The sequence below is a fragment of the Vidua chalybeata genome, chromosome 3 (assembly GCF_026979565.1).
Source record: "Vidua chalybeata isolate OUT-0048 chromosome 3, bVidCha1 merged haplotype, whole genome shotgun sequence".
Classification (NCBI taxonomy): Eukaryota; Metazoa; Chordata; class Aves; order Passeriformes; family Viduidae; genus Vidua; species Vidua chalybeata.
In genome coordinates, this window is record NC_071532.1 from 43713110 (window position 1) to 43738572 (window position 25463).

At 41.5% G+C, this 25463-nt stretch overlaps 1 protein-coding gene across 5 annotated transcripts in view; it reads left to right on the plus strand.

Moving 5' to 3' along the window:
- The window catches only part of SLC35F3 (solute carrier family 35 member F3), a 165126-nt gene that overhangs the window by 118279 nt on the left and 21384 nt on the right, over nt 1–25463 (plus strand). For all 5 annotated transcript variants that reach the window (XM_053937760.1, XM_053937761.1, XM_053937765.1 and 2 more), the window contains one exon: nt 877–1201. In XM_053937760.1, the coding sequence (XP_053793735.1) occupies nt 877–1201 (325 nt within the window). The remainder of the gene's footprint in view (nt 1–876; nt 1202–25463) is intronic.

Genomic DNA, 25463 nt, shown 5'->3' on the forward strand with positions numbered 1-25463 from the left:
CCTGCTGCTGAGGTCTGCCAGCATGTTTTGATGTTTCTGAGAACTCAACCAGCTAACCTTTCCTTGCTCATTCATTCACAAGCAGGATACATTATCGACTGACAGCTGTAGGATAACAGGGCTATAACAAGTCATGTTTGAGGGTTAAAAGGGCAAGCTTTTTAGGTGAAAAATTTTCAGCAGCATGCTAGGCTTAGTTATAATGGAGCAAAGCTGCAGTCCAGTCTTTGTGCAGGACTTAAACTAAAAAAAGTTAGGCTTGCCTGGTCAGAGATGGACTTCAGGGCAGCATGTGGTTTGGTCTAGTTTTTGCTATCGGGCTACAGCCACAGCAGACCTGTTTTTCCAGGGATCACTGAAATGCCTGGTGATCCAATTCAGTATTAATCATGCTATTTATGTTGCAGTGATTTTGCTTAACTTCAAGATTAGATATGTTGCCCTTCTTCTAAGAAACACCATAAACTGGCCATTTTCTGCATTTTCCAAGACAATAACAATTTCAAGTGCTGTTATAATTCCCTTTGCTGCTTTATCAAACTCAATACCACATTTTTCATTCATTTACACATCCTAACAGCACGAGTTTAAGTGGTGTGTTAAGTCTTTCTATGTACATCAAAGCAACGTGTAATTTTCACTTCCATTTTACCCAAGGGCTTCTAAATCTAGAGGCAATAATTGTTATTTGCATTCGAATTATGCCTCAGTTCAACCAGAGGCTTTGTAATGATCTAAAAACAAAGGACATTTTGTGGCAAGATCCGCTGAGTTCCTTTGCTCGTAAAGCTCCACGTGACTTCAGACAAGCCTAAGATTTGAAAACTAAAATGCAGGATGGATTTCCTTAGTAAGCCATGTGTTTTCTTCTCCTAGGGGATGAGCGCTCCCGGGAGTCTCCAGCCCCAGCCGAAGCACAGATGCAAGCTGGGGCGGAAGGCAGTGGAAGGGTGAACCGCTGCTGCTGGAAATGTTCCATGACGCAACTCAAGAAGATTTTCTGGGGTGTGGCCGTGGTCCTGGGTGTCTGCTCCTCTTGGTCGGGTTCAACCCAGCTAGCAAAACTGACCTTTAAGAAATTCGATGCACCCTTCACTCTAACATGGTTTGCAACAAACTGGAACTTTTTATTCTTTCCTTTGTATTATCTTGGACATGTTTTTAAGTCAGCTGAAAAGCAGTCTCCAAAGCAAAGATACAGGTATGGGAGCTTTTGTTTTTAATCCCGTGGCTCTTGCTTGCTGCTCTATATTTCATAGACATTTTGTTCAAATCAGTCAGTTACATCAAACTTGTGTTTGCTTTCCTCTCCAGTTTTGTTAAAGGATGGTCTGAGTTCGTTGTGTGTCCTATGTTAGGTGCTATTATTATTCCTAATATAATTTCACTTCAGCAGTAAGAAATCCAGATTTATTTCCAACAAATGCCAGTCATGTTATGAAAGTCTGCATTTTCTACAATTACTTATCCAGAGTTTTCTGCAAACATTTTTTTATTATATCTCTTTCCCCTACCCATGGCTGACTTCTGTGTCAGTCTCTGAGTAAGCTAAGTAAGCTTTTCTTTTCCAAGCTCAGGACTAGAGCAGAGCCTTGAATAGCTGAGTAAAAAGTACTGCAGTATTTTCCTGGCACAACGCCCTTGACATCAAAGGCCAAGCTCTGATCTCAGTTAAACTTGAGCTGTTATGTTTATTTCCGGAGGAAACGCAGTCATAACCAAAGGCAGCACTTTGTCTTCAGCACACCTTGTCTTCATAGCAAACCAAGCCTGCAAAGCCTGAGTCTCTCATGGAAAGCCCTGAGTGCCCGTCCTCTGTGAGAGGCTGAGGATGCTCTGGCTGCTTGAAGGACTGCCTCTCACTGAGCACTCCTTCAGCTCTGATCTGCTCGTTTTGGCCTGAAAGGTGTCTGGGACAGATGGGATGACTCAGCCATCAAGATGTCCCATGTCAGAGAGCTTCCCTGATACATGGAAGGATGTGAACAACCTTTTCCCCTTCTGTTACACAGTGGGGCTCGTAGACTTTTAATGAAGTAGCTCAGAAAAGTAAATAGTAAGAAGTACACATTTCTCAGCTCCCAGCTGCGCAGCAGCAAGGTGGAAACTTACTGCAAGAAAAATCTAAGAAACCAGGTTACTCAGGAAATGCTCTACCTCAGATGATTAGGGCTAAGAAGTTTTACTGCATAGCCGTCATTGCAGTTTCTTCATCTTTTAAATAATGTGGGGGCTGCAGATAATGGATATGGCCATTCACTGCAGGTTCTAGAGCAGGATCCAGAAGTTCTAAAGGCATTTTCATAAGCGCTATGTTTCCTGAGCTTCAGTCTTCAGGTTGTATTTGTTCACGGCAAATACAGAGATAAGAGGAGTATGGAGGTTACAGAAAGGTACAGCTTAATCTAAAACTAGCAACAAATGCTAGCCTAAAAGCAAATACCTTTTTGTTTCTTTGGTTTTAAGTATTTTTCTTTCCAGCTGCTCTCAGATAATGTTTTAAATACTGCTTAATTCTGGGGTGAGTGGTTGTGGTTTGCCAGATCCCTGGGGTTAAAAACCCAGAGCACTGTACTCATTGCTGCAGTAAATTGATACAGTTGGTAGTTTCATGTCTTTCATTAATTAAATGAGGGCTCAATTGAAGAGCAGGTGCAAGCCCTGCGGCCTGTTTGGGATGCAGGGGGACATCATTAGCAGTAGGCTTGCCCAGGCTTCATAAAGAGTGCACGTTTGTGTGTCTGACACAAGCAGACTGAATAGGGTTAACTTAGAGAGGTTTTTCTGGGTGTAAGGGAAGATGTGTGCCTTTGGAGATGCAGCTGTGGCTCCCAGCTTTGCTGCAGATCTGTTTTGTGGTTTGGAGCAAGTCACTGCAGACCTCTGATTTCCTTGTACTCCCTATTCTTTTGGAGGAGCCAGTCCCTCAGGGAGGAGGGAGGGCTCCCCTTACCATGTGTTTACATAGTGTCTGCCTCAGCATGTCCCCTATCTCCGCTGAGGCCTTTGGGTGGTGCTGCACCAAAAGTTACTGTGAAGTTATTTACTGTTCATCTACTTGCTCCATTACAGCTGAGATGTCTCATGCGTATACGTCAGTAAACCCGAGCATTCCAGTCCAGCCTCCCCTCCTAATTACTCCTTTTTTTCCATGTTATATATGTGTGCAAATATATAGAGAAGGAGATACACAGGGACTTTGCAGCTGCATATGAGGCATCACCATCCTTAGGAAAGCTTGCAGTCCAGGCATGGTTGGATGTGTTAGGGAGACATTTCACAGACTTCTGGGTAGTTAAAAGAAGACAATTCTGACCTAGAACTGTAAGGAAACTGGCATAATCACTTTCTACTTCTTTTACCCTTCACTTTCATCTATATTTTACATCTTATCTGAGCTCTCTGTCAGGAATTTGGAACAAGATAAGTTAAAAGGCAATAGTGGGAAAAGGTGGAAATATGATGTCTAAGTCACCTTAGCAGTAAAGTAGAAAAGGAAGGGGTTCTCAGAGCTTGCCTACACAGACTGCTAAAATCCACGGGTACCTAATGTTTTTTGGTAGCAAAGGTCCCCTACGGCACCTGCCCATCCACCTCTCTGCTGCTCAGCCTCCCCTCCCCCTGGCACAGGCAGTGCTTTCATACCAGTCCTTCCTGAGGGCACTGGAGCCAGCACATGTGCTTTGGGTACCTCCCTATACAGTTAGAGGGTATGTAAAAACAGCAACCCCAGGAAAAATACACAAAAGGGGGATCATAAAATGTAGCAACAGTGAATAGATGTATAGTCCCTTCTGCACAGATTATATGATTTATTACAGTTTTTTAATTCATGTTGTATTATACCAGTATGTATGCTATGCTGTAAATACGTGAATTTTTATGTTTTGTAGTCTCACAAGAAGAACATACCTGTCATGGACATAAATCAGTTTTTAGCTGGTTTATGACAGAAAATCAGATGTTTTTTTCCCTTTTTATAGCATGTATAATAGTAGTAAATTTGCCACCAAAATTTTGTTGGGACACATTGAATGTTAGAGCAGATTTATTCAGTTTCTTTATCAGATTTTGACCACATTGTATCAGATTAGGCCACATTGTAAAGTATCAAGGACTTAACGATTGAACCATATTGCATGGTAAGGAACTTGCTGTTTTAGCTGAAGTAGCTTTAGACTATCAGCATGAGCATACCATGGGGAGAGTCATTCTTCATAGCAAACCACAACTCATGCATTCACTTCCAACTGGTCTATACTCCCTGAGCAGCTCCATCAAATGCTGCCAGGGTTGTGCCCAAGTGTAGACTGCTCAAGTGTAGACTTCTCCCATGGTTGCCACCAAGGATGTCATGGCGCAGGACTTGTGTGCATGGAAGTGATACAGAGAGCTCTGGAAGGCCATGGAAGAGCATGCCAGCATCACTCTCCTACTTCTTGTGCAAGTGCTCACTAGCTTAAAATAAAATTACTGTAACTAAATTATTATTCATTTCAACCATTGTCCAGTCCAGAAATAACAGATGTAATGATTTGTGCACCTAATGCATCATTTAAGAGTACTTCATACTTTTTGCTTCCAAACTGCTTTATAAAATGACACATTTAATCTGATGAGCTATCCTCCATCATACCTACATTACTAATTTATGAGGTAACATAAATTAAAAACACTAGGGCTTAAAACTCCCTGGCTACATGAAAGATTAAATTAAAATCTCTGCAAGATATTGCTTAGCTTTGTGCATCTCTAGGCAGAAAACACACCTTTTATGAAGATTCACCCTCTGTGTTCCAGCTGGGAGGAATAATAGAGGGGTTTGTTCACATTTTAGAAAAACACCTCAGAATGCTTGTTTATTTTATGGTATAGTCTTATCTAATGACTTTTTTGAGAAGGAAAGGAAAGGACTTAAAAGAATGATTTGCAGGATTATTTATTTATTTATAATTTAGATCTTGATTGTTTATTTCATAAAGATTTAGGACTAAAGAAAACACCAGAAGCTAGAACTAAATCTCTTCTGAAACTTTGAATGCACCTGATGTGTTGGGTGAATGAAAAGATCATCACAGTGCAGTCCCTGCACTGATCTGCAACCATATTTGAACATGTTTTAGAATGTTCTTTTTCACTGATTCAGAGTTTTGTCTCTATCTTGCCCCCAAATTGTCTGCCACTAGTCTTCCAGAATTTGAAGATTTTTCTTTGAAAATACAGAAAAGGTTACAGGTAACACTGAACTATTGTTGTGTCTTTGAAACTGAATCAAAATACTGGTGCAACAATGGTAGAGGATGAGTGTAGTAGATTTCACTTACTCTGACATACCAGTGTATTGACTTCACAAAAGTCACTTTTGATCTACATACCATTGGCCTCAGAATTGAGATTTGGTTCTTCAGGGGCCACAAAGTTTCGGTGCCATAGCTTCACTTGAATGGTCCAGGAGAATGTGGGCCAGTTTCTAAATGTGTTTCACAGGTATTTCTGCTATGATGCAAAAGATGAGACACTCGCCAGTAATACAAGTAGTACAAGGAGTACAAGGAGTTGTACAAGTAGTACAAGGAGTTGAGCATTAGTTTGATCCTGATTCATATGAAGTGCAATGCACTGCACCATGGGTACTGCCCTCCTTTTCTGCAGCAGGCAGAGAACCCCACTGGTAACCAAACCCCTGGCCATGATGAAGCTCTAAGGGGAAAGAAGGTCAGAGCCATTTGGCATGACTGGATGCTGTTCTACTGTCGATTTTTCAGTGGTTTGTGTTTGTGAGTCTCTCTTACCCAGCAGCATTAAAATGTTGCAGTGTGGTTAACTTTTGGCATCCTGATGATTTATATTACTACTTAGATGGGAGCTTTGCCACCAGAGCAGACAGCATTAAGAGAGTCATAAATAAGCTGTGGAGACATCAAGACATGACAAATGCAAGTATTTTTAGCAAATGTCATCCAATGAAGCATGTGTTCTTTCAAAAAACTTCAGTTTATAAATGCTATTTGTCTAATTCAGAACATTATCCTTAAAATAATATCTCAAAATATTATTCTCAAAATAAAATCACTTTACATTTCAAGTTCACATTAGCTTCTTGGGGAAAATAAAAATAATAATAAAAAAAAAAAAAAAAAAAAAAACAACCAAGAAACAAACCATTGAAATTAAAAGATAAAGCATCTGATTCTTACCCGAGTTTGACAGAGACCAGTTAGGAGTAACTCCAGGTTAAATCAGTTTGATGTCTACAGCAAGAGATCAGTTTGATCTCTACAGTTTTTGCTTGGTATCAAAACAATTAATTAAAAGAAGATGTGGGTATTGTACAAGAGGTTTATGATACTTGTAGTCATCTTCATCTCTCCTACAGATATCTGAGAGGTGCTGGAGGTGTTGTGTTATTGATGGACTGCTGTATCACTTCTCTGACTGTTTTCAGTGAATATGCACTTTTCTGCCAGAAGTCCTGGCTGAAGACAAGGCCAAATTGCACAAAGAGCAAGCAGCAGTAGTAGTGAGGCCTTCTGCTGGAGCAGCATGGCGTTTGTGGTAGTGGCGGTGCTGGTGGGCACGTATCCCGTGTCCAGCCTTCTGTGCCTAGGGCATCAGGTTTGGTCGTGAAGCATCCATTTGGGCTTAGCTCAGCTGAAGCCCAAGCCACAGAGCTCAGGGTGATTCTGTTGTTAACTTCTGTTTCTCTAGTCAAGTATTACCACTTCCTGATGAAACCTGAAGTAGCTGCTGTTTCTTGCCTTTTGAAGAGGAAAGTGTGTCCCCATTGGAGGTGGGATTGGTGTGCTGTCACCCCACAGGGGTTCTGGAGGTGGCTTCTTGCTCCTGCCTTGACATAATACAGCTATGCTGTACTATGGCCAGATGATTGCATGAGTTGTGGTTTCAGCTGCTTCTTTGGGGAGACTTGTTTTCTTTGGTAATTAATGTCATGGTCTCTCGGTCTTTATGCCCCCTGAAAAAAAAATTTCTTGGCCATGTCTCAAAAATATGCTCTATAGGCTGCCTGTTCCTGAGAAAATAACAGCTCCAGAGTTTTTCTAGAGGAGCCTCCTGTTCACATCAGTCTCTTCTGAAGACAGTACCAGGGGTTGGATTAGGGGGAAATGTGACACAGCTGGCTTCTCAGTGTAACACTGCATATTCCAGCACTGCCAGCTTGGAGCCTAATGTCTGGTTTCCCCACAGATTTCCGAGGGGGAGCAAAACAGAAACACAAATGTGTGTGTGTAAGGTAACACAGCAGGAAAGGGTGAGGAGTAAGAGAAAGGCTGTGGTCAAACTGGCTACTAGTGGGAGCCCTCCACCATCCCAGATTTAGGCACCTAACTAGAATTGAGATACTGCTCTTCTCAATGTCTTCCATTGAAAAGCTTAAAAAACTGCTCCTGGACCATGGTGAAGGTGATAGTTTTTCTCTCCCTCAAGTGCATGCAATGGAGAAAGTGCCTGCATCAAGTGTCTGCATCAGATTCTTGATGTGAGTGGCTGGCAGAAAGCCACAAAATTAATGGCCCAGTCCTATCCTCTCTGGAGGTAACTCTCACAATGGTAAGCCTGCATGGTGGGCCCAAGAACATAAAGTGGCATTTATATGCTTACCTCCCTTTCTAAACATCCTGGAAATACCTTTGAGAGATTTCTTTTAAAATTCTGTTTGACTAATATGCTAATTCCTTCTATTCAGGTAGCTAACACTGTCTCTGAGTACTCATGTCTTAGCTTTTGTGAGAAAATGGTCATGGGTTCTTTAGGACACCAGTCCTTTCTAATTTAACTTCACAGATTATACTTGGAGTTTGCATTTGTTTTTCAGACCATGATGTTCTGAAAAGAGCTAAACATTTGTGTCCTGTGAAAAGCTTTCCCTTAATCTGAAGAGCCTTCATCTCTTGCAAATCACTTCTTCTGGGCTTTTGGACTTCAGTGAAGTGCTAATTGAGAATAAAAATTGATTACTGTCTGATCAGGACAGGCCCACATTCTTTAATCTTGAGCATGGTTTGCAAAATCATTCCAAGGATGATTGAATTAAGTGATGTCCTGTAATTTTGTCTTGTTGTTCCATTACTTTTGTCTCGTCTGCTGTGGCTTGAACAGATGCTTCAAAATAATTATATTATCTGCCTCCTATGAGGTAACAGTGATTGAGGCAAGGACTAGAAGGAGAAGTAATTGTTCTTGTTACCTGCAGACAGGGCATGTGCTATGAAACAATGTATTTATGTAATGGCTTTTGCTTGGAAAAAAATGTTGTGTCTTGCAGCACTGAATGATCTCTCTGGTCAGTAGTTAAACTGCATTTCATTAACACTGCCTCTGGTTAGTTAAACAAGCTGCCAAGCTCCCACACTGCTAGGTCTTTTCTCAGGAGACCTCAAGAGCAAATCTGCCTCTGCAGGTCCCACCCAAGATGATCTGACCTCTCTGCACTCACTGTGACCATGGGACAAAAAAACAGCCAGGCTGAAGGGACCTCAGGTCACCTCCTCCCTTTCCTGCCTCCAGGCATGACCTGCACACGCAGACAGAAAAGTAGCTGTATTTCATGGCTGGCAAAGGAAAAAAAAAGGACTGGGAAAAGAGCGTGAGATCATGTTTACGGCACAGAGGAAGAAGCAGAAAGCTGAGGTGAGCATGGATTTGCTGGTTTTCGAATCATCATAACATGGAAGAAGGTTTCACAGGTGGCCTTTTTGCCGGATGTTGTCTACCTTGGTCACCACACCAAGTACCTTGACCCCCAGTGCACAAACTCATTAAATGGGGACTGTCCCAGACAGATTCTCCATGATGTTTACAGCAGCAATAAAAATAACAGCAAAACCCAGGAAGGAGTGATAAGGAATTCTGTTTTTGTTTTTTTCCAGCCCAGATCTGTGTCAAAATACCTTGAAGGCATCTACCTTTAAAGCTGCTTTAAAAAAGGAAAGTGCATGTATGGCAACAGACGTTGTAGCTATAATTAACAGCTCTCAAAAAAGACGGATTATACAGTGAGCGGTGTTGGAGGCTGACAGTACTACAGAAGTGGAAAAAACCTATTTGTCCAGCTGCCTAGTGGTTGTGGCCTGTGTCCATATTTCCCAGGATTGTTTGTGTTTGTATGAAAAGGCAGCCTCATATAAATGCACATGTACCCGGCTGAGGATCCTGTTCAGTCCAGGTCTCCAGAAGCTGGCCAACCTTGCTTGCTGGACAAAGCTATAAGTGGTAAAAAGGGAGAAATAGCCAAAGGTGGAAGTTGGCAGCAACAGAGGTATATGAAGAGGGCATCATAAACTGAAAAACCCTACAGTGTTGTCTGTGAACAGCCACATAAGGGCTTTTGGAGGGAAATAATATTAAGGTATGAGCTGATGGGCAGACAGGTTCATATATGTGTTCACACACTCATATAAAACCATTCTGTATTTTCCAGTGCTAAAATACCTTTCCGAATAGTAGCTTTTCGCCAGAGAATCTGATTCAAAAATGGGGAAGGCAAACAATATATGGTTTTGTTTCCTTGTTCACCTGCTTTGGGTTACAGTTAGTGAAGACTGCTTCTCTTCATCCTGGCTGTAGAAAAGGAAAAAACCCTCCTGATGGTTTGTTTGCCTGTTCTTGGGGTCATGGCTACAACTCAGCGAGTTTAAAGAAAAGTGCCTCATTTACTTTGTGGCTTCATGGTCATTGCCATATCATTTGGGTCTCTTGGCTAAGCAAGCCTACACTACGTCTCCTGTGGCTGCCTCATCTGTTCCCTGTTCCTCATACCTCTGACTGAGCTCTTCTCCACCTAGAGTTGGTGTTGGTTGCTTTTGGTTTGTTTATTCACAAATTGTGTTCCTTCTCTTTGGAGCTGGGAGCTGTTTACCCATTTACTGAAGCTGTTCGTTTCACAAGCAGTTAGAGACTGCTGCAATGTTCCTTTCATATCTTCAAAAACCTTCCACTGCCTGAGTGAAATACTCAGATTCCCACTGGGGGAGTCGGCCTCTGGAAGCCTTATGTGAAGGATGGCATCCCCCATCTCTTTCAGCATCCTCAGCTGTTAAGCCTCAGGGATCTCAAGTCCATTCAAGCACCCGAGTGTCCCTTCAGTGACAGAGTATTATTAACCTTCATGTAGTACATTGCTAAGATGAGGCACCTTGGATGGTATGAATCCAGGTCCATTTGCTAGAGGAGGACTCTATGTCTTTTTCCTCTACATCATCTGGCATCTGGCCTTGCATTGCATCTGAAAAAATGTTTTGCTTCACCAAAATACTGTATTTTTTTAACATTATTCTCTTCACTGTATCTATTATAGAAGCTAGCCAGGCCAACTGAAAATATTATTTTGTCTTTTCTGCACTTTCTGCAGCTTTCTTCACTAGTCTGGCTTATTATACCTTTAGCTGGAGTATATATATATTTCCAAGTACGGAAAGATAATTCTTCTGATACTAAAACTTCCTATTCAATAGGACAATAGAAAATAGCAAAAATTTCACCTCTGCTTTCAGTACCTTGGAAGACTGACTGGAAGAAAAATAAAACCACAGCTCTGTAATGTTGTGTGATATTTTTTCCATCTAACAAGTGATGGTCTTGTTAGACCATCTCACCATGATCCCTGAACATCAGGTCATAGAATCATGTAATTCTAGCTGCTGGGGACCTGGGGAGGCAGCTCTAGTCCAACCTGCTCAGTGCAGAGCCACATCATATCTACCTTTTAATTTTGTTAATGATTAGTGGTCTGCAGACACTGAATGAGGCATAACTGTTATTAAATTTAGGTGCGCTTTATTGCATCTTTTATTGTGCTTTCTCTAGGATATCCCAAAATTACACATACCAGAACATATTGCCGTGAATATACCCGTTCTGCTTCTGCTTGCCACTTTTTGCCAGAGGCTTCTTAAATGCTTTTCTGTCCTCAGGCAAAGAGATGTTGATTCAAACAAGGAGCATTTGATTTATTTTCTATTAACCTTGAAATTTAAAAAGAAATTGTATTAAGCCACTAAAATGAGAGCTTAACTTTTTTTTTAATAATCAAATTTTTACCTAGCGTTTTCAGTATTTAATGAAGTTCTCTATATTAAATGTGATGGGTACAGGCAGCATTTGACCCTATCTAGAATAATTCCACTGAGCCCCATGACAGAATGCTGATTTCATCACAGAATGGCAGAGATCTTAAAGATCATTTAGTTCCAACTCCTCCGCCATGGGCAGGGACACCTCCTGCTAGACCAGATCGCTCAAAGACCCATCCAACCTGACCTTAAACACTTACAGGGATGCGGCATCACAGATTCTCTGGACACCCTGTTCTAGTGCCTCACCACCCTAACAGCAACTAATTTCTTCCTAATTTCTATCAGAAAGTGTCTGGCTGAGTGAATATTAAAAATATCAAGTTAATAAATATTTAGATGTATTTCGTCTTGAAGAGGGGAAGTCAGGTTTTGACCAGCCAGAAATTCACCCTGAAATTCACCTCCACATTACTTTTTTTAAAGTGTCTTTTGATTCTGGAGAAGTGAAATAGAAAAACTGAGTGTTGAAAAATTGTGTGCCAGAAGAGGATATAGTGACATACAGACACTTGATCATCTGCTTTTTGTTAATATGTATGCAGACCTGCCTTTGCTTATGAAATTTTTAACAATTAAGGCCAACCATCTGAAAGTCTTACAGCATTTAACAAAGAGCTCTATTGATTTCATAGGTTTTCCAGACAATTTACAAAACCATGCTCTTGTAGTTCCAGATAGATTCTGTGCCATAATTTTCCGCTTTACCAAGTTCCACGTGGATTTTTTTAGCAGAGTTGTACTCTTGATCATATAAGACATATAACTGTACGGGAGTATGATAAAGATCAGTTAACCCATGGATTGAGGAAGGTGAGGAAAGAGCTAAGTGACATCAAGCAGCATAAGGGAGGTATTTGAAACAAGGAAGGTGGTTTCTTTCAGTGTGCTAGTGAGCTGTCAGGAGTCTGAAAAACAAGAAGAACCTCAAAGAGTGGTTAGTGCGTGCTTGGGAATCAGAGATGGTGGGCCAGATGTTGTGTGTTGTGGAAGCAGAGTGCATGAGCTCTGCTGAAATGTAACATTTGCATGACTGATAGTACTTATGGCTTCTGTATGAGCTAAGAGGGCTCAAAAAATCCTGTGTCATTTCAGTGGACAGTTTGCTTCTCATAGCATTCCTCATGTATAGGGTCCCGTGGCTGGTTGCTGGCTCTTAGCATGGGATATACCAGGTTTGGTTTGGTTTGGCTCAGCAGCCAAACCAAGAGGTCACTCAGAGCCACCTAGGGGAAGATATAATCATACTACCAAGAGTTATTTCATATGTTTACAGATTTGTTTCTTAACAAGAATAAATGTGCAACTAAAATTTGCCAAACAGCTAAAGATATCTTCTTGCAGTCTTTTCAAAAGTAAGCAGCGAATTGGCTTTATTTTCAGGTGAACAGGAGTCATAATGAGGAAATTGCTCTTGAAAATTGTGCCAGTTATATGTATAGTTAATTGTGGACTTTACTTTTGGCTGGCAAGTTGCAAACTAACTTGTCTGCTGCTTTATATTTCTTGAGCTTTACTTTCTTTTAAGGATTAAAACAAAACAAAACAAAAAACAGCTGGCTTCCTGGATGTGCTTGCTGCAAGAAACCAGACACAAGTAGTTTCAAGAAACAAGTGTGTTTCCTCTATAGCAATTGTGCTAAAACCAAACTGTTCTCTTTGTCAGTGTAGCTTCAGACACTTTCCACTATTATGTTGCTGGTATCTGGAGTCTCAAAAAGAATTGTCTATCTCAGAACAGTAAATAACCACAGGTTTTGGGGACATGTAGAAACATCTCATTAGGGATATTTGAGAGATGACAAAGTCTTGTTACCAGTCTCATGTCGCGATCTGAGTGTGCAACAACAAATTATCCTTCCTCAAGTAACTCAGCTACCAAAGGCTACAGATGGGTTTGTCTTCAGAAAAAAAGTTCAGCTTTTACAAGCCTTTGGGCTAACAGCCATGACCATGCAGTTCTTCCACATGAAGCATGCTGATGGCATCTACTAGATGTTGTGCAGCTGACAGGAAAAAGATGCAATAGTTCATTAGTTTTTTCATTCCCTTTAATTCAGACATTTTCAAAAGGAATGGCACTGAAAGTTTTGTAGTACTGAAGGTGCATAATAATTGCATCAAAATTGCCCATCTGTGCTTAGGCAAGATAATTGCCTAGGCGTGTTCACATTTGCAGAAGAGATTTTGAATAATAAATGTTTTTAAAGCCCTTCTGTCATCATGTTATCCAATCCTCACCCGTGAGCCAAACTTTCAGTTCATTTATACTCTTTTCAAACCAAAAATATCTCACGTTGGCACAGCTCTGGTGAAGATGAGAATCTGGACTAGTGTAAGTTACCTGAAAATGTCTTCCAGCTCCCCAGCAACGTTTAAGAACCAAATGGAAAGAGAATAATCGGCAAACCCTGGTGATTCCTTGCTAGTGTTATTTTCTGTGTCTTTAATAGTTAATTTGACTAATTACTAAAATTTAGGAGTGCCAGTGCTGATTTTCAGTGATGCTGAATGGCACTCCTTCCTGAGGAGCAAAGCTTGTCAAAGGGTCAGAGCCACAAAAAGACTGACACATGCCCCATCCTGCAAACAGCCCTAAACATCTTTGTGTGGCTTCCAGCAGACATTTCCTCCTCCTCAGGAGCCTCTCTTCTCTGCCAGAGGTAAGGCATAAACAGATCCATCCCCACAAGCACAGAGAGGCTGAAGATAGAGTGGCATTGGCAGCAGCAGGTGAGATGCAATCCATCTTAATTTGGCTTCTCATAGCTGATCTAACCTACTCCAGCAGATAAGCTCCTTAGCACACAACTCAACTCACCCAAGCCTTTGAACACAGTCCCTCCATGCTCGACAAAGTGCAGACAGCTGAAAGACTTGTCCTGGTTTAAGTGCATGCTTACCTGGTCAATCCCTCCTCCACAGGGACTCACTTTATAGCCACCTCTGTGTTCTGATGCTCTCCCCTTTTCTGGCAATTAAAGATGTAAACAGCACTGACTAGACTGGATTTGTTATTGCAGCTTTGTTTCTTCTTCGAAAATGAATTAATTGATTTTTCCGTTACACTTGGTACAAATCATGCTGGTGTCCCCATAGTCCTCAGTGTGCCTGAGTGATTCCCAATAGCTGTGTTACAGTCTTCACAGTGTATCTCATGCCTCTCCACTGCTCACACTGAGCTGTTCATTCCAGACCACCACTACACAACAAACAAGAGCAGGTGATTTGCAGTGAGATGGAAGATGTGTCCAGCTGAATGCCAGGTTCACCTGCTTTCTGCCACTGCATGCCACTGGTCTTTCTGCTTGAACAGGAACTGTCATTCCTGCTGTCAGATCCCTTCAACAAAATAGCCACCTGCTCCCCCATGACCAACTAGCTGTGCAGCTCTTCAGCTCATCCTTCGTGTTGTAGTGAGATTTCAGCAGGCTGTACCTCTTGGGTAACCCCAACATGGCCATGGCAAAGCTCTCCAGCACTGGGAAGGCAGCCAGAAACCCTAGGAGATAACTAAGCTGGTGTCCCCTGCTACTTGGAGCCCTGTGCCTCTCAGAGTGCTCTGCCCACCTGCCATAGTGAGGTGCTTTATATCCCTTCCCTGCAGTAGCAGGGGCCTGCCAGAGGAGCAGCACCCTCGCTGCTAAGGATACAGCAGAGAGAGTAGGGTAGTAAAACAGGTATTGCCTCTGCCAGGTTTCTGAACAGATAGCTGAAAACACATTGCTACTTTTGTCACTCTTCCTGGGAAACAATCTGTAAAGAAAGTCAGACTAAAATTAGTAACAATATGAACTGCTGTTCAGTACATTTTTCTGTCTTTCAAGGGCTTAAGCTTATTGAGTAACCTCCCTTTCTCTGAGTTTCATCACAGCACATTAAGTTTGGAGAAAGGGCTGAGTTCAAACACTGAATCTCTTTATTCTAGTTGTGTAGGTGCAGTATTGATAGAGCCAAATTTAGCAGATTCCCTAGTGCACATTTACAGTAAAATGAGCCAGATTTTGTGTTAGGTACCTTGGGGGTAGAGGGGGAAGGGAATGACAGATAAGGATATCACAGGGCACTATGACTCTGAATGACTCTGTTGCTGAGATTAGTGAGGTGTCAGGAAATTTTGGGTAGCATTTTTGAGGTTCTGCTGCTGGATTTTCCATTCTTGCTGAAGGCTGTGGTGGAACTGTAAAGATTCAGTTGGAAGTAGTGGTGAACCAGTAGTAAAAGCTGTTGGAAATGTCTCCTTTGATGTTGTGTGTACATATGTACATATGTGTGTATGTATGTACATGTGTATATAGGCACCATTTGATATCAGCTACATGCTGAGCCCCTTTATCCTGCAAGAATAGGGATTTCCCAGGGAGGTAACAGGCTGTTTTACTTTTGACAGTCTTCACAGAACATCCTGCAGATCAGGAGCTGTCTTGTAAACTGCAAACTGTTGAAAGGAAAATGAAGCCACAGATTTTGTGCTTTCTACCGCTAGGATTAATATAGGGTCATGTTCTTGAACAGGGTGTAAAAATTCCCTTGTGCAACAAATATCCAGCCCTGGGGGTCTGGATAGAAAAGCATAGTCTCCAGGGTCAGGCCCGAGTTTTTTTGCTGAGGGAGCTGGCACCTGCCTTCCCGCAGCAGGAAAAGGCTGCTCATTCTCAAGCATCTGCCTGCAAAGCACTGTCTGGTGCTGCACCCAAAGCCCCTTCCTCCCTGCCTGCAGACAGAGCTGAAGCCCCAGGAAGAGGACAAGGAATCTCCAGCACTCACCTACCTACAAACCTTCCAAAAGAGAAAATTCTCCTTCAGAAAAGGTTTTTGACTCTCCTGGACTGAAATCCCACCATGGCTGATGCCCTGTGTGAGAGACATTGTACTTAACCTTCCTACATCTATTTTAAGATCCAAATTGATTACCCATAATTCCTTTTGAAGTCTATGGGTAGTGACAATCTTCAGCTCACTGGAAAAGTCTCAGTGCATTAGTACCTGAATATGAATTGATGTTTTTAATTTGGTATGATCCTCCTAGGATTTCAGTGTGAAGGTGGCGTAATCAAGTCATTTCTTACAGTTTGCTCATTTGTGCTATCTGTGGATTATTTGTCAAATTCTTTTTGTATTATCTTGATGAGAAATTTAATCAATCTCACCAACACCAAATCATTTGTGTCTGTTGGTTTAGTTTTTAGGATGATTTATGTATACATTAAGTGTGATTGCGAGCCATTTCCTAACACATGTTAGGAACCTCAATTGTCAAAGATCTCCGGGAATGCTCTAAGTTGCAATATCAGCCTCACATAAAACACAATTACCCCATTCTGGCAGTGAACGTGAGTAAACTGAATATGTGGAGTTACTAAAATAATAGTTTATTTGTTATTTCACAAATTACAGTTAGTGAAAACTCCCTTCTAAGAATGCATTGACCACATACCCTAAAATTGGTATATTCATCCTTGTTACATATGCTATTGATAATGAGGAGAAAAGGCTAAATATATTTTTACTGAACAACCATAGCAATAAAATAAAATTAATATCAAAGAGCAAGCATTATTAGATAGATTAATATTTTACTATGTATTTTGAAGATATTATTCCATATTTTCTTTTTGAACAGTTGACATTGTTTGCTTCCATCTCCTATATAATCTTGAAGCTGCCTGCTCATCCTCTCTCACATGCTGGGATTATTTTAGTTTATGGCTCAGCCCACCTACCAACTATTTCAGCTCCTGAGATGCAGTGAGCTAATTAACGCATCTGTCATCTTACATGTTCTTCAGATGCCATGAGCAATAAGGAGACTTAGCCTTAATCTTTGATGTCTGACTTTTTCTCCCAGGCTGAGGGCTCTATGGCTTGACTCAAGCCATACACATTTTCATTGCTGAACAGTTCATTCAGGTATTTTTGTTCTCTATTAACTTCTAGTTCCCTTCCTCTCCTAGAGACATGCTATAGTAGATCTCCATTATCTAAGCCCATGTCTGCTTTTCCTAGCACACACAGTCATGCAAGTATCACTATTGCTTAATATTTGTATGAAATTAGCATCCAGGAAATCCTGATCTGGACCAGCTTGTGCTAGGTGCTTTCTCAGCAGGGGAAAAAACCACATCACCTGTGCCACAGAGTTTCAAGGCTGAAGCACATATCTCATAAAACCTGCCATTTTTCATTTAACTGGCAAGGGCTGACTTCTTTGGCTGCTGCTCAGCAACCTGTGGAGGGGCTTTGGTCCCACAGTACTTGCCAAGGGAAGATCGTGTCCAGAGAAGGGCAACAAAGCCAGGGAAGAGTCTTGAGCACAAGTCTCATAAGGAGCAGCTGAGGTAGCTGGGGTCATTTAGGGGAAAAGGAGGTTTAGGGGGAACATTATCACTCTCTACAAGTACCTGAAAGGTTGTAGTGAGGTGATGTCAGTCTCTTCTCCCAGCTAACAAGTGACAGAAGGAAATGAAATGGCCTTAAAGTTGTGCCAGAGGAGGTTTAGATCAGGTATTAGGAAAAAATTCTTCATGGAAAGGGTTGTCAAACATTGGAACTGGCTGCCCAGAGAAGTGGTGGAGTCACCATTCCTGAAAGTATTCAAAAACTATGTGGCTGTGGCACTTGAGGACGTGGTTTATTTGTGAACATGGCAATGGTGCTAAATTGATGGTTGGACTTGGTAATCTTAGAGGCCTTTTTTGACCTTAGTGATTCTGTGATTCTTTGACTCTAAGGCTGGACAGAAGGATGGGGACATCAGGGAGATGCTTTTCTTCTCTTCATGGACCTCACAATGAACCTAAGTAACACAACCTGTGATGCAGTAGCAGAACCTGACAGGTGAACAGGAAGGGAAGGAATTACAAACATCCTTGTAGATGCAAATAACCCCAGGATTTTTAAAAGGCCCAGTTCCTCTTCTGCCTGAGATCTGCTTTCTGCCAAGATAATGCCTCAATCTCCCCCAGTTCATAATGTGACATAAGGTGTCCAGATCTTACTAATGACAGTACTAGAGGAAGTCCTATGTGAGAAGCAGGCAAATGACGCAAAGCTCCCCCAGAAAGCTTGCAACACTGAGCTCAGGCGGGCTGGGCTGGCTTAACCAAAAGCAGTTTAGGAAATAAAAGGTTGAAAGAAATCTCAGAGTCTTGGAAAGATGTAAGCATGTTTTTCCAGATAAAGCCAACAAGTTATTTGGTTAAATTAATCTATGTCTGAATTTCAACTGAGGTAAGTGCTTACAGATATGTAGGCTGTGATAAATCCCCAGCAGTAATTCTGTTAAATTTTTCAACACCCCCTGCTATGCATGTGTAAGGATTCACAGGCACACTGAAACAGGCCGGCTAACTGTGCTTGTCTCTTCTGCCTTCAACCACTCTCAGAACAACACTGTGCCTTCCTCCTCTCATGCTTTCTGCTATAAACCCAACCATTTTCATTTCCCAGGCAATTCACTGTACATGTCTGCAATTGCACTAACCATAACTACAACCAAAGGATATCTGATCCAAATTATGTAGCACATTCTGATGTTGGCCTCTGGAGCCACAGATCTGGGAGAGGGCCAGAAAAGCCATTTTATAATTATAGTCTGTCACAGAGCTTAAAAATTTGTTATTAAAATGAAGACAGAGCAGGCACACCCACGGGGCAGGCATTAGTCTTGGCTAGATAAGGTCCAATTCTCCCCTAGGTGGCAAGCTGCAAGGTTTCAGCAGGAGCTGGCTCCTGCTGCAAGGACACCCTGTGCTTCCTTCTCTCATAGTGCTTTTACCCTATAATAGCAGGGAGCAGATTTTTCACTGCTCTCTGTGCAGCTGCTCTGGAAATAGTGTGATGCTGGAAGCAAGGATCACAAGGTCATTTTCCAAAATGAAGGAAGGAATAAGCATGTCACAGGAGTAGAAGGTAGAAGACAAATGAGCCCGGTAATTTTGTATCTGGCAAATACTTGTCTCTCCTCACTGCAGCTCAGCTCTCAGAATCAACAAGCAGGAAGGAGGCCCCTTGCACAGCCCTTACAGTCTCACTCAGAAAACCACAATCCCTGTTCTCCCTCTACCCATGAAATCCAAGAAGATGCCATAAACTGCAGCTGTGTGTCACAAAGCTATTTCATTTTAGCCAAAAGTGAATGCTATAAGCATGGATATGCTGCAGGCTTCACTGATGCAGATTAGAAGGAGCTTTACTCCTCTAGTTATAAATAGTCAAAGAACAGAAATTACTTTTGTGACTTTAAATCAGGTTGTAGTACATGAAGGTCTTCCCTAATATTCTTACATTTTATTTTAGAATTCTGTCATAAAAGGATGTTCATGGTATCTGAGCATCTAAATCTAAGAAAACTCTTTAACAGGCTCTATTCCAGACAATTTATTAAAGCCATTACCAGATGCATATCAAAATGTAATAGCACAGAAGCAGATAACAGCCAGATCATTTCCAGCATGAAATGCATGATCTATTCTGATTAAGGGAAATCCATGTTAGAAGTTGTCATTTCCATTTGACACTTTCAAATGTCACAGTCATATTTCTGAAACAAATCCAGATACCATGTTTCTGAGTCACCTCAAGTTTACTGTCATCAGTCAGTCTCTGCCACTTGAAAGCAAGGGCTGTCTTTGCAAGTCTTCCAGGAGCTCTTGCTAGACAGTGTACCTTCACCCTGAATAATCTGTATTCTTCCTCTATCTGCTCTGGTAATTCCCAACAGGTAATGATAATGTTTTCTCTCCAGAGATGTAGTCTTAGCAAATCCAAATCACCCTACACCATCACAACATGCTGTATGGATGGTTTCTTGTCACAGGAAGAAGTCCCAAATCTGTCAGACCAAGCACCCTCCTAGAGGGTGGCAAAGTTCTAGCTGATCTGTGCAGGTAATCAGGAGCTTACAACAATGATTCATAAAGGCAATAGAGAAGTACTTTGGCTCTGTACTTATACCTGAGTGGCTCAGACTGCTTTAACTAATGAAACTTTCATTAATTTTCACTGCTCCTGAGCTGCTGGGAGCTACACTTGTGTAACAGGCTGAGTGAAGGTACATCCAAGGTGGGTTAAGCAGGAGAGCAGGAAGAGAAAGACAAGAAAGTGGCAGCTTGTCCTGGGGGGCAGGTTTCTTCACGTGTGTCATGTCCCTGGTGCCTCTGCCATCAGCAGCTGGACATAGGCTGGTAATTCTTGTGGGGTCCAGGTCCATCTCTTCAGAGGCACCTCTGAGTGAAGCCTCAGTGACACAGATTGGGCAGGGAAGGAAGGGACAGTTGATGCTGTATTAGTCTTTCAGTAATTTTGTTCCCAAATGGCATTTGGATCAGCAGATGGATTTTCTAGTTTATTACCTCAGGTATTCTACATCATGTGCCAAAAAGTTCCTATGTTATTACCATTACAAATAAGGGCTCCTTTCTGGTTTTCAGCCTTTCACAATGTAAATGGGTATGTTCAGCAATGACAGGGTTGAAATCCTCATTCGTGAGCTCACAGCCAAGATCAGGATGGTGCTAGCAAGGCACCAGCTCATTCCTCCTCAGGGCAGTTTGCAAAGTGCTTCTCTGAACAGAACTGTTTTCTTTGCATTGAGGTTCACACAAAGCAGAGCCAAAAGGAACCATTTAGTAGGCAATAAAAATATAAAATAAAAAGAACAAGTACATAAAAAATGTCACTAGGAAGGAGAGCAGTATGTGCTGGAACAGCCTTATCTAAATCACACTGACATTCCCCCCACACATGCAGAGCAATGACAAGATGCAACTGCTTTGTATTTTCCTACTTCTGTGGCATCAGACTCTGGCCAAAGACTTTTGGTGCTTCACCACCTCTTATCATGTACGAGGAAAACCTTAAAAATATAAATTATTTCATATAAATAATACAACATTTTAAAACACACCGATGAGTGCACTGAAGCATTGTATCTGTGGAAGGCTTCAGACTCTAAAGAAATTTCTGCCTGGTCTCTGAAGAACAGCTGTGTATTCCATCCAAACACAGAAATAATAATGGTTAGCATCCTGTTCAGAGGGATTCTCCTGGTTTCCAGCAATTTTTAGCCACAAGCACTATTTAACTTCACCATCTAAAATTCAAGTCTTTTTTTTTTTTAATATGGCAAATCTGAAACTACCTTAAGTAACCCCCATCATGGTTCTCATTTCCAGGGACTTCAAATAGATCTCATTTTCTTATAACCTCTAAGCAGTGTAATCACCTCAGTGCCATAATAAGCAAAATCCTTTTGCTTACTTATAGAATTAATTAATTTCTATCTAATCTCTTTTCTTATGTTTCTTCTCAGTTCTTTTTAATATCACACTCGCTTTACTCCATTCTGAATGAAGCAATTGAAGGCTAATTAGGCATTTATGTTACTACTTTTGGTCTAAGGAGGATGTTGGCTCAAAAGTCCGGAGTGCGACATTGACAGCAGCTGGAAGAAAAGTCAGCACCAAAGGAGGCTGCTCTAATAGCCAGCAGTGGAGGCACAAGGGTCTCCCACACATGTGCCACTCCCCACTTCCAGTAGAAACCAGGGAGGTAAATAAAGCTACACCATTCAGGTATTCCAATGAGCTTGAGACTTAATAGCCATGGCAGCTGACATCTGCTTTAGCGACCTGATCCAACTGGTGCAATAATACGTGTACCAGGGGCATTGCAGCTCTTTGGATCTGAGGTGTGTGCTTACTGTTTCTCCTGGTTCTGGACCCTAGGTTCACACCAGCATCATCAGGGAAGGCTCTGATGGGGTTTGTCATTCCTGACACTGCTGGAGGACATCTGCATCTGTCGCTGGCTGTGGAGTGCTTCATAGCTCTCCTGTGTCAGTGGCCACATGCAGAGAAGATGCAGATGGGCATGCGGCTGCTAATGGTAGACCTCAGGAGATACCTTTTCTACCCTGTGCTTTCCCAGCCCACAGGTAGCCCTTTCTCCCATGCAAATGACACATCTCTTAAGGAGAGAACCAGTTGTAGTTTCTTTGGAATTGGAGGCTGCTGGCTTGAACAGAGGAGGAAAGGCAAGGGTTACCTAATTCTACAATTCTGAAATGTCAAGGACTTTTCACCTGGGCTGTCTGGGGAATTTCAAGGAGCTGATGGAAGGAGCTGGAAATTTTCTGAGTTGCAAAAGTAGGCACAAATCATGTTCCTAGAGCTGTTCTGCAGTAGCTCAGCTTCCTCTCTGGAGGGAGGATCTATCACAAAACTCAGCATCCTGCTCACTTCTTTGGAGTGTATAGAGGAGAAAAATTCACAGCCTGCAGATTTATGGATCATGAAACTGATTCAGCTTCTGAACCATGTAAGAATGAGTGGCCCATCAATCCATAAGTATAAAAAGAGCTTGAGAGAATTATGAAGATGCTGACCCTTCAGAATGCAAGAAGATTGAAAGACAACCATGTCTTATTTATCCTATAGACCCATCTCTCATGCTGAGAAAGGAAATGAAGTTGGTTCTCTGTCCACTTGTGTCTTGAGTCTTCAGAGAAGATCTTGCTTTTATATAGGATCCTCATATAATACTGCATGTAATTTTACAGATTCCTTTATAATTCTGAAAAATAGGGAGGAGAACATTCCTTAGAGACAAGGCTTCTGAACTGGCATGTGCATGATCAGGTTTATTATTTCTTTTTAATATTTCCTCTGCAGGTCTTATTTATGAAGATAACTATAAAATATATTGTTAGGCTATGGAGGGTAAAATTCCCCTCCCTCTCTTCAAGAAAGTACCTTCTTGGCTGTGAAGCTTGGGTCAGCAGTGCCTGTTATGCAGCCACATAGAAAAGTTGTTAAATTATAATATAAAGGGTCATTATTAGACTTTACTTTCTAGGATGCATTCTGAAATTTTAAAAGAAATCTTATTCTAAATGGATGGCAGGCAAAATCCAAGAGCATACAGAGGTGGGAAATGAAAATAAAACCACCTTTCAAGTACAATACAATCTGGGCTATTTTTTGTTACAATTTTCTGCTGATTTTGTTCACTTCCATTATTTTCCACTATATACTTAGTTGATATTCATTAGGAATTCAAAAAATAAATTTCACTTAAATTGTTCAAATAAAAAAATTCAAAACTTATTTCAGAATTTTTTTAAGTTTTTTTGTTAACCTGTACCCTTCTTCAGAAGCTTCTGATTCAGTGAATGGGCATTTTATTTCACTGAAAATTTAATGAAAATAAACATGTACAACTTTTCAACCAATATTTGTAAAACAATATTGTAGAGGAGGTGTTACCCTGAAAATCCAAACCACACAAGTTCCTGCAGCTCTTCACTGGAGTTATCACTGCCTAATCCTTCATGAGTACATTCTCTTGGCGTTTCAGCTACTATGGCTTCATTTCTGTGCTATCCAGTCCTTTAAAAATACAGTAGGTGTCAGTATTTTTTAATTTGCATGTTTACTGTTCAAGCAACAAAGTGCTTACATGGGGAAGGGAAAATTTAATGTTTCCCTTGGACAGCAGGAAATTGATTTCAAGCCATTCTCAGTTATTGTATGCCATTTGAGGGACCCTAATGTTCCAGTAGCAGAGATTAAAGCCATTCAATTTCTCTTACATATTGCTCCAGTTTTGCCATTTATACTAAGGTGTTACACAAATTTAATGCAACTAGCAACATCAATGTTTTTGAAGGATTAGCCTACTGGGAGAAAGGTCCAAACAAGTAAAGCTGCTTAAAAATCTCAATCTCAGAAGCAATGGACATCATATTTTCTAAAATACCTCCCTTTTGGCTCCAAACTCATTAGCTGTACCCATTCACCTCATGTGACTGCCAAATTTCTCAATCTTTCAGAGGCCGCTTTTCAAAGATTGCTGTGCTCTAAAAGGTGCTGTTCAATCAGGCTCTGGGATGAGGGTAGATACCATCACAGAGTCTTGAGATCTCCTCACTTCCATGGTCCCCTCCTTGCTCCGCTGCTGTGTGCAAGATTGGGATGACTTTGCTGAAGAACAGAAAGTAAGGGAGTACAGGGCAGAGAGTGCTCTGGTTTTGTGTTAAATGAATATCAGCAGTGCAACTAAAAAGGCAAACAAACTTCAAACAGAAAAGATTCACCTGTTCTTCAGAGGAGGTACTCTAAAAATGAGCACAAATACAAGTATTTAGAAAAGATTATTTCCTTTCTATATCCCGTTTACCTAATGCATCTAGGGGCAATTTGTGCATTGTAAGTGTCAGCTCCTCTGTTACGTCAACAAACTCTCAGCTTTCTTCTTTGTATAACTTTCTTTGTTTTCATAGACTAGCTGCCAAGTTAATGTTGTGTCTTTTGGTATCTCCTGACTCACGTGCCTTCCTGTATCCCCAGCATTCTGTCGTGGTGCTGAACAATTACTACTTAGGCTATGAAGTTGATTAGTTTATGCACTTGTCCCAAGGCTGGCAGTGCCAGCAGCAAGGGCTAACAGGGCTTTGTCCAGCTGGAGCCAAGTCTCCACACAAAGTCTCTCTGACAATCCACAGGCATAAAGGTACAAATTAAATATGTGTGTGAGGGTGTATATATGTGTTTCAGTAACAGCTGTCTCAGGGTGTTTGCATAGCTAATTTTTTCACTGAGATATTTCTCTCCTCTTTGTTTTGCCTCTTATCTTATTCCTTCTCCCAAGACACAGCAGCACTGTTCCTACTCCTATGGGCACCGTACTTCTGTATCAGCACTCTGTGCTCTCACAGAAGCCAAGACAGCAACTACTGGAAAAGCATTTTATTCTTGCATACTTTTTTGGTCGCCTATGCCAACCACTACAAAAATCTAATTTGCAGAAGGCCAGCTGGACGGTTTCTCCTAAAAGTTTCATTCTGACTATTCCAAAAAGTACTAAGTGGTTCAGGTCACAGCTGAAGAGGGCAAGCTGGATATAAATCACATCAGGCCATGCTTAAGATATCCACAAGCAATTGCTGCACAGTTTCAGTGTCTACAGGCCTTTCACACCCAGAACATCCACTGACGTCAATGGAAATTTTGGATGATGATGGAGAGCAGTGATGATGTTGACTCTGGCAGTCAAAGCCTTGAGAGTCTAATGTTTAGGCTTTCTCTGCTTCAGTTTGTGTATGCGGTCCCTCACCACACGCCGAATGCCACACAAACGCTTGACTGTGTTTACCTCAGCACAGCCCTGGGAAATAACAGCGGGCCTGTACCCTCACACCCCAGTGCCAAGGGGGGGACAGGCTGGCTGAGGGACTTGTCCAAGCTCTCACTGAAAATTTGTGATAAACCATCACTATGGACCTCAAATTCAGCCTTTCCAAGTGCTTCCCATGGAAGGCTTTCCATGCTTTTCGTCTTTTCAGTAAATGAAGTACTGAAGCATTGCATAAAG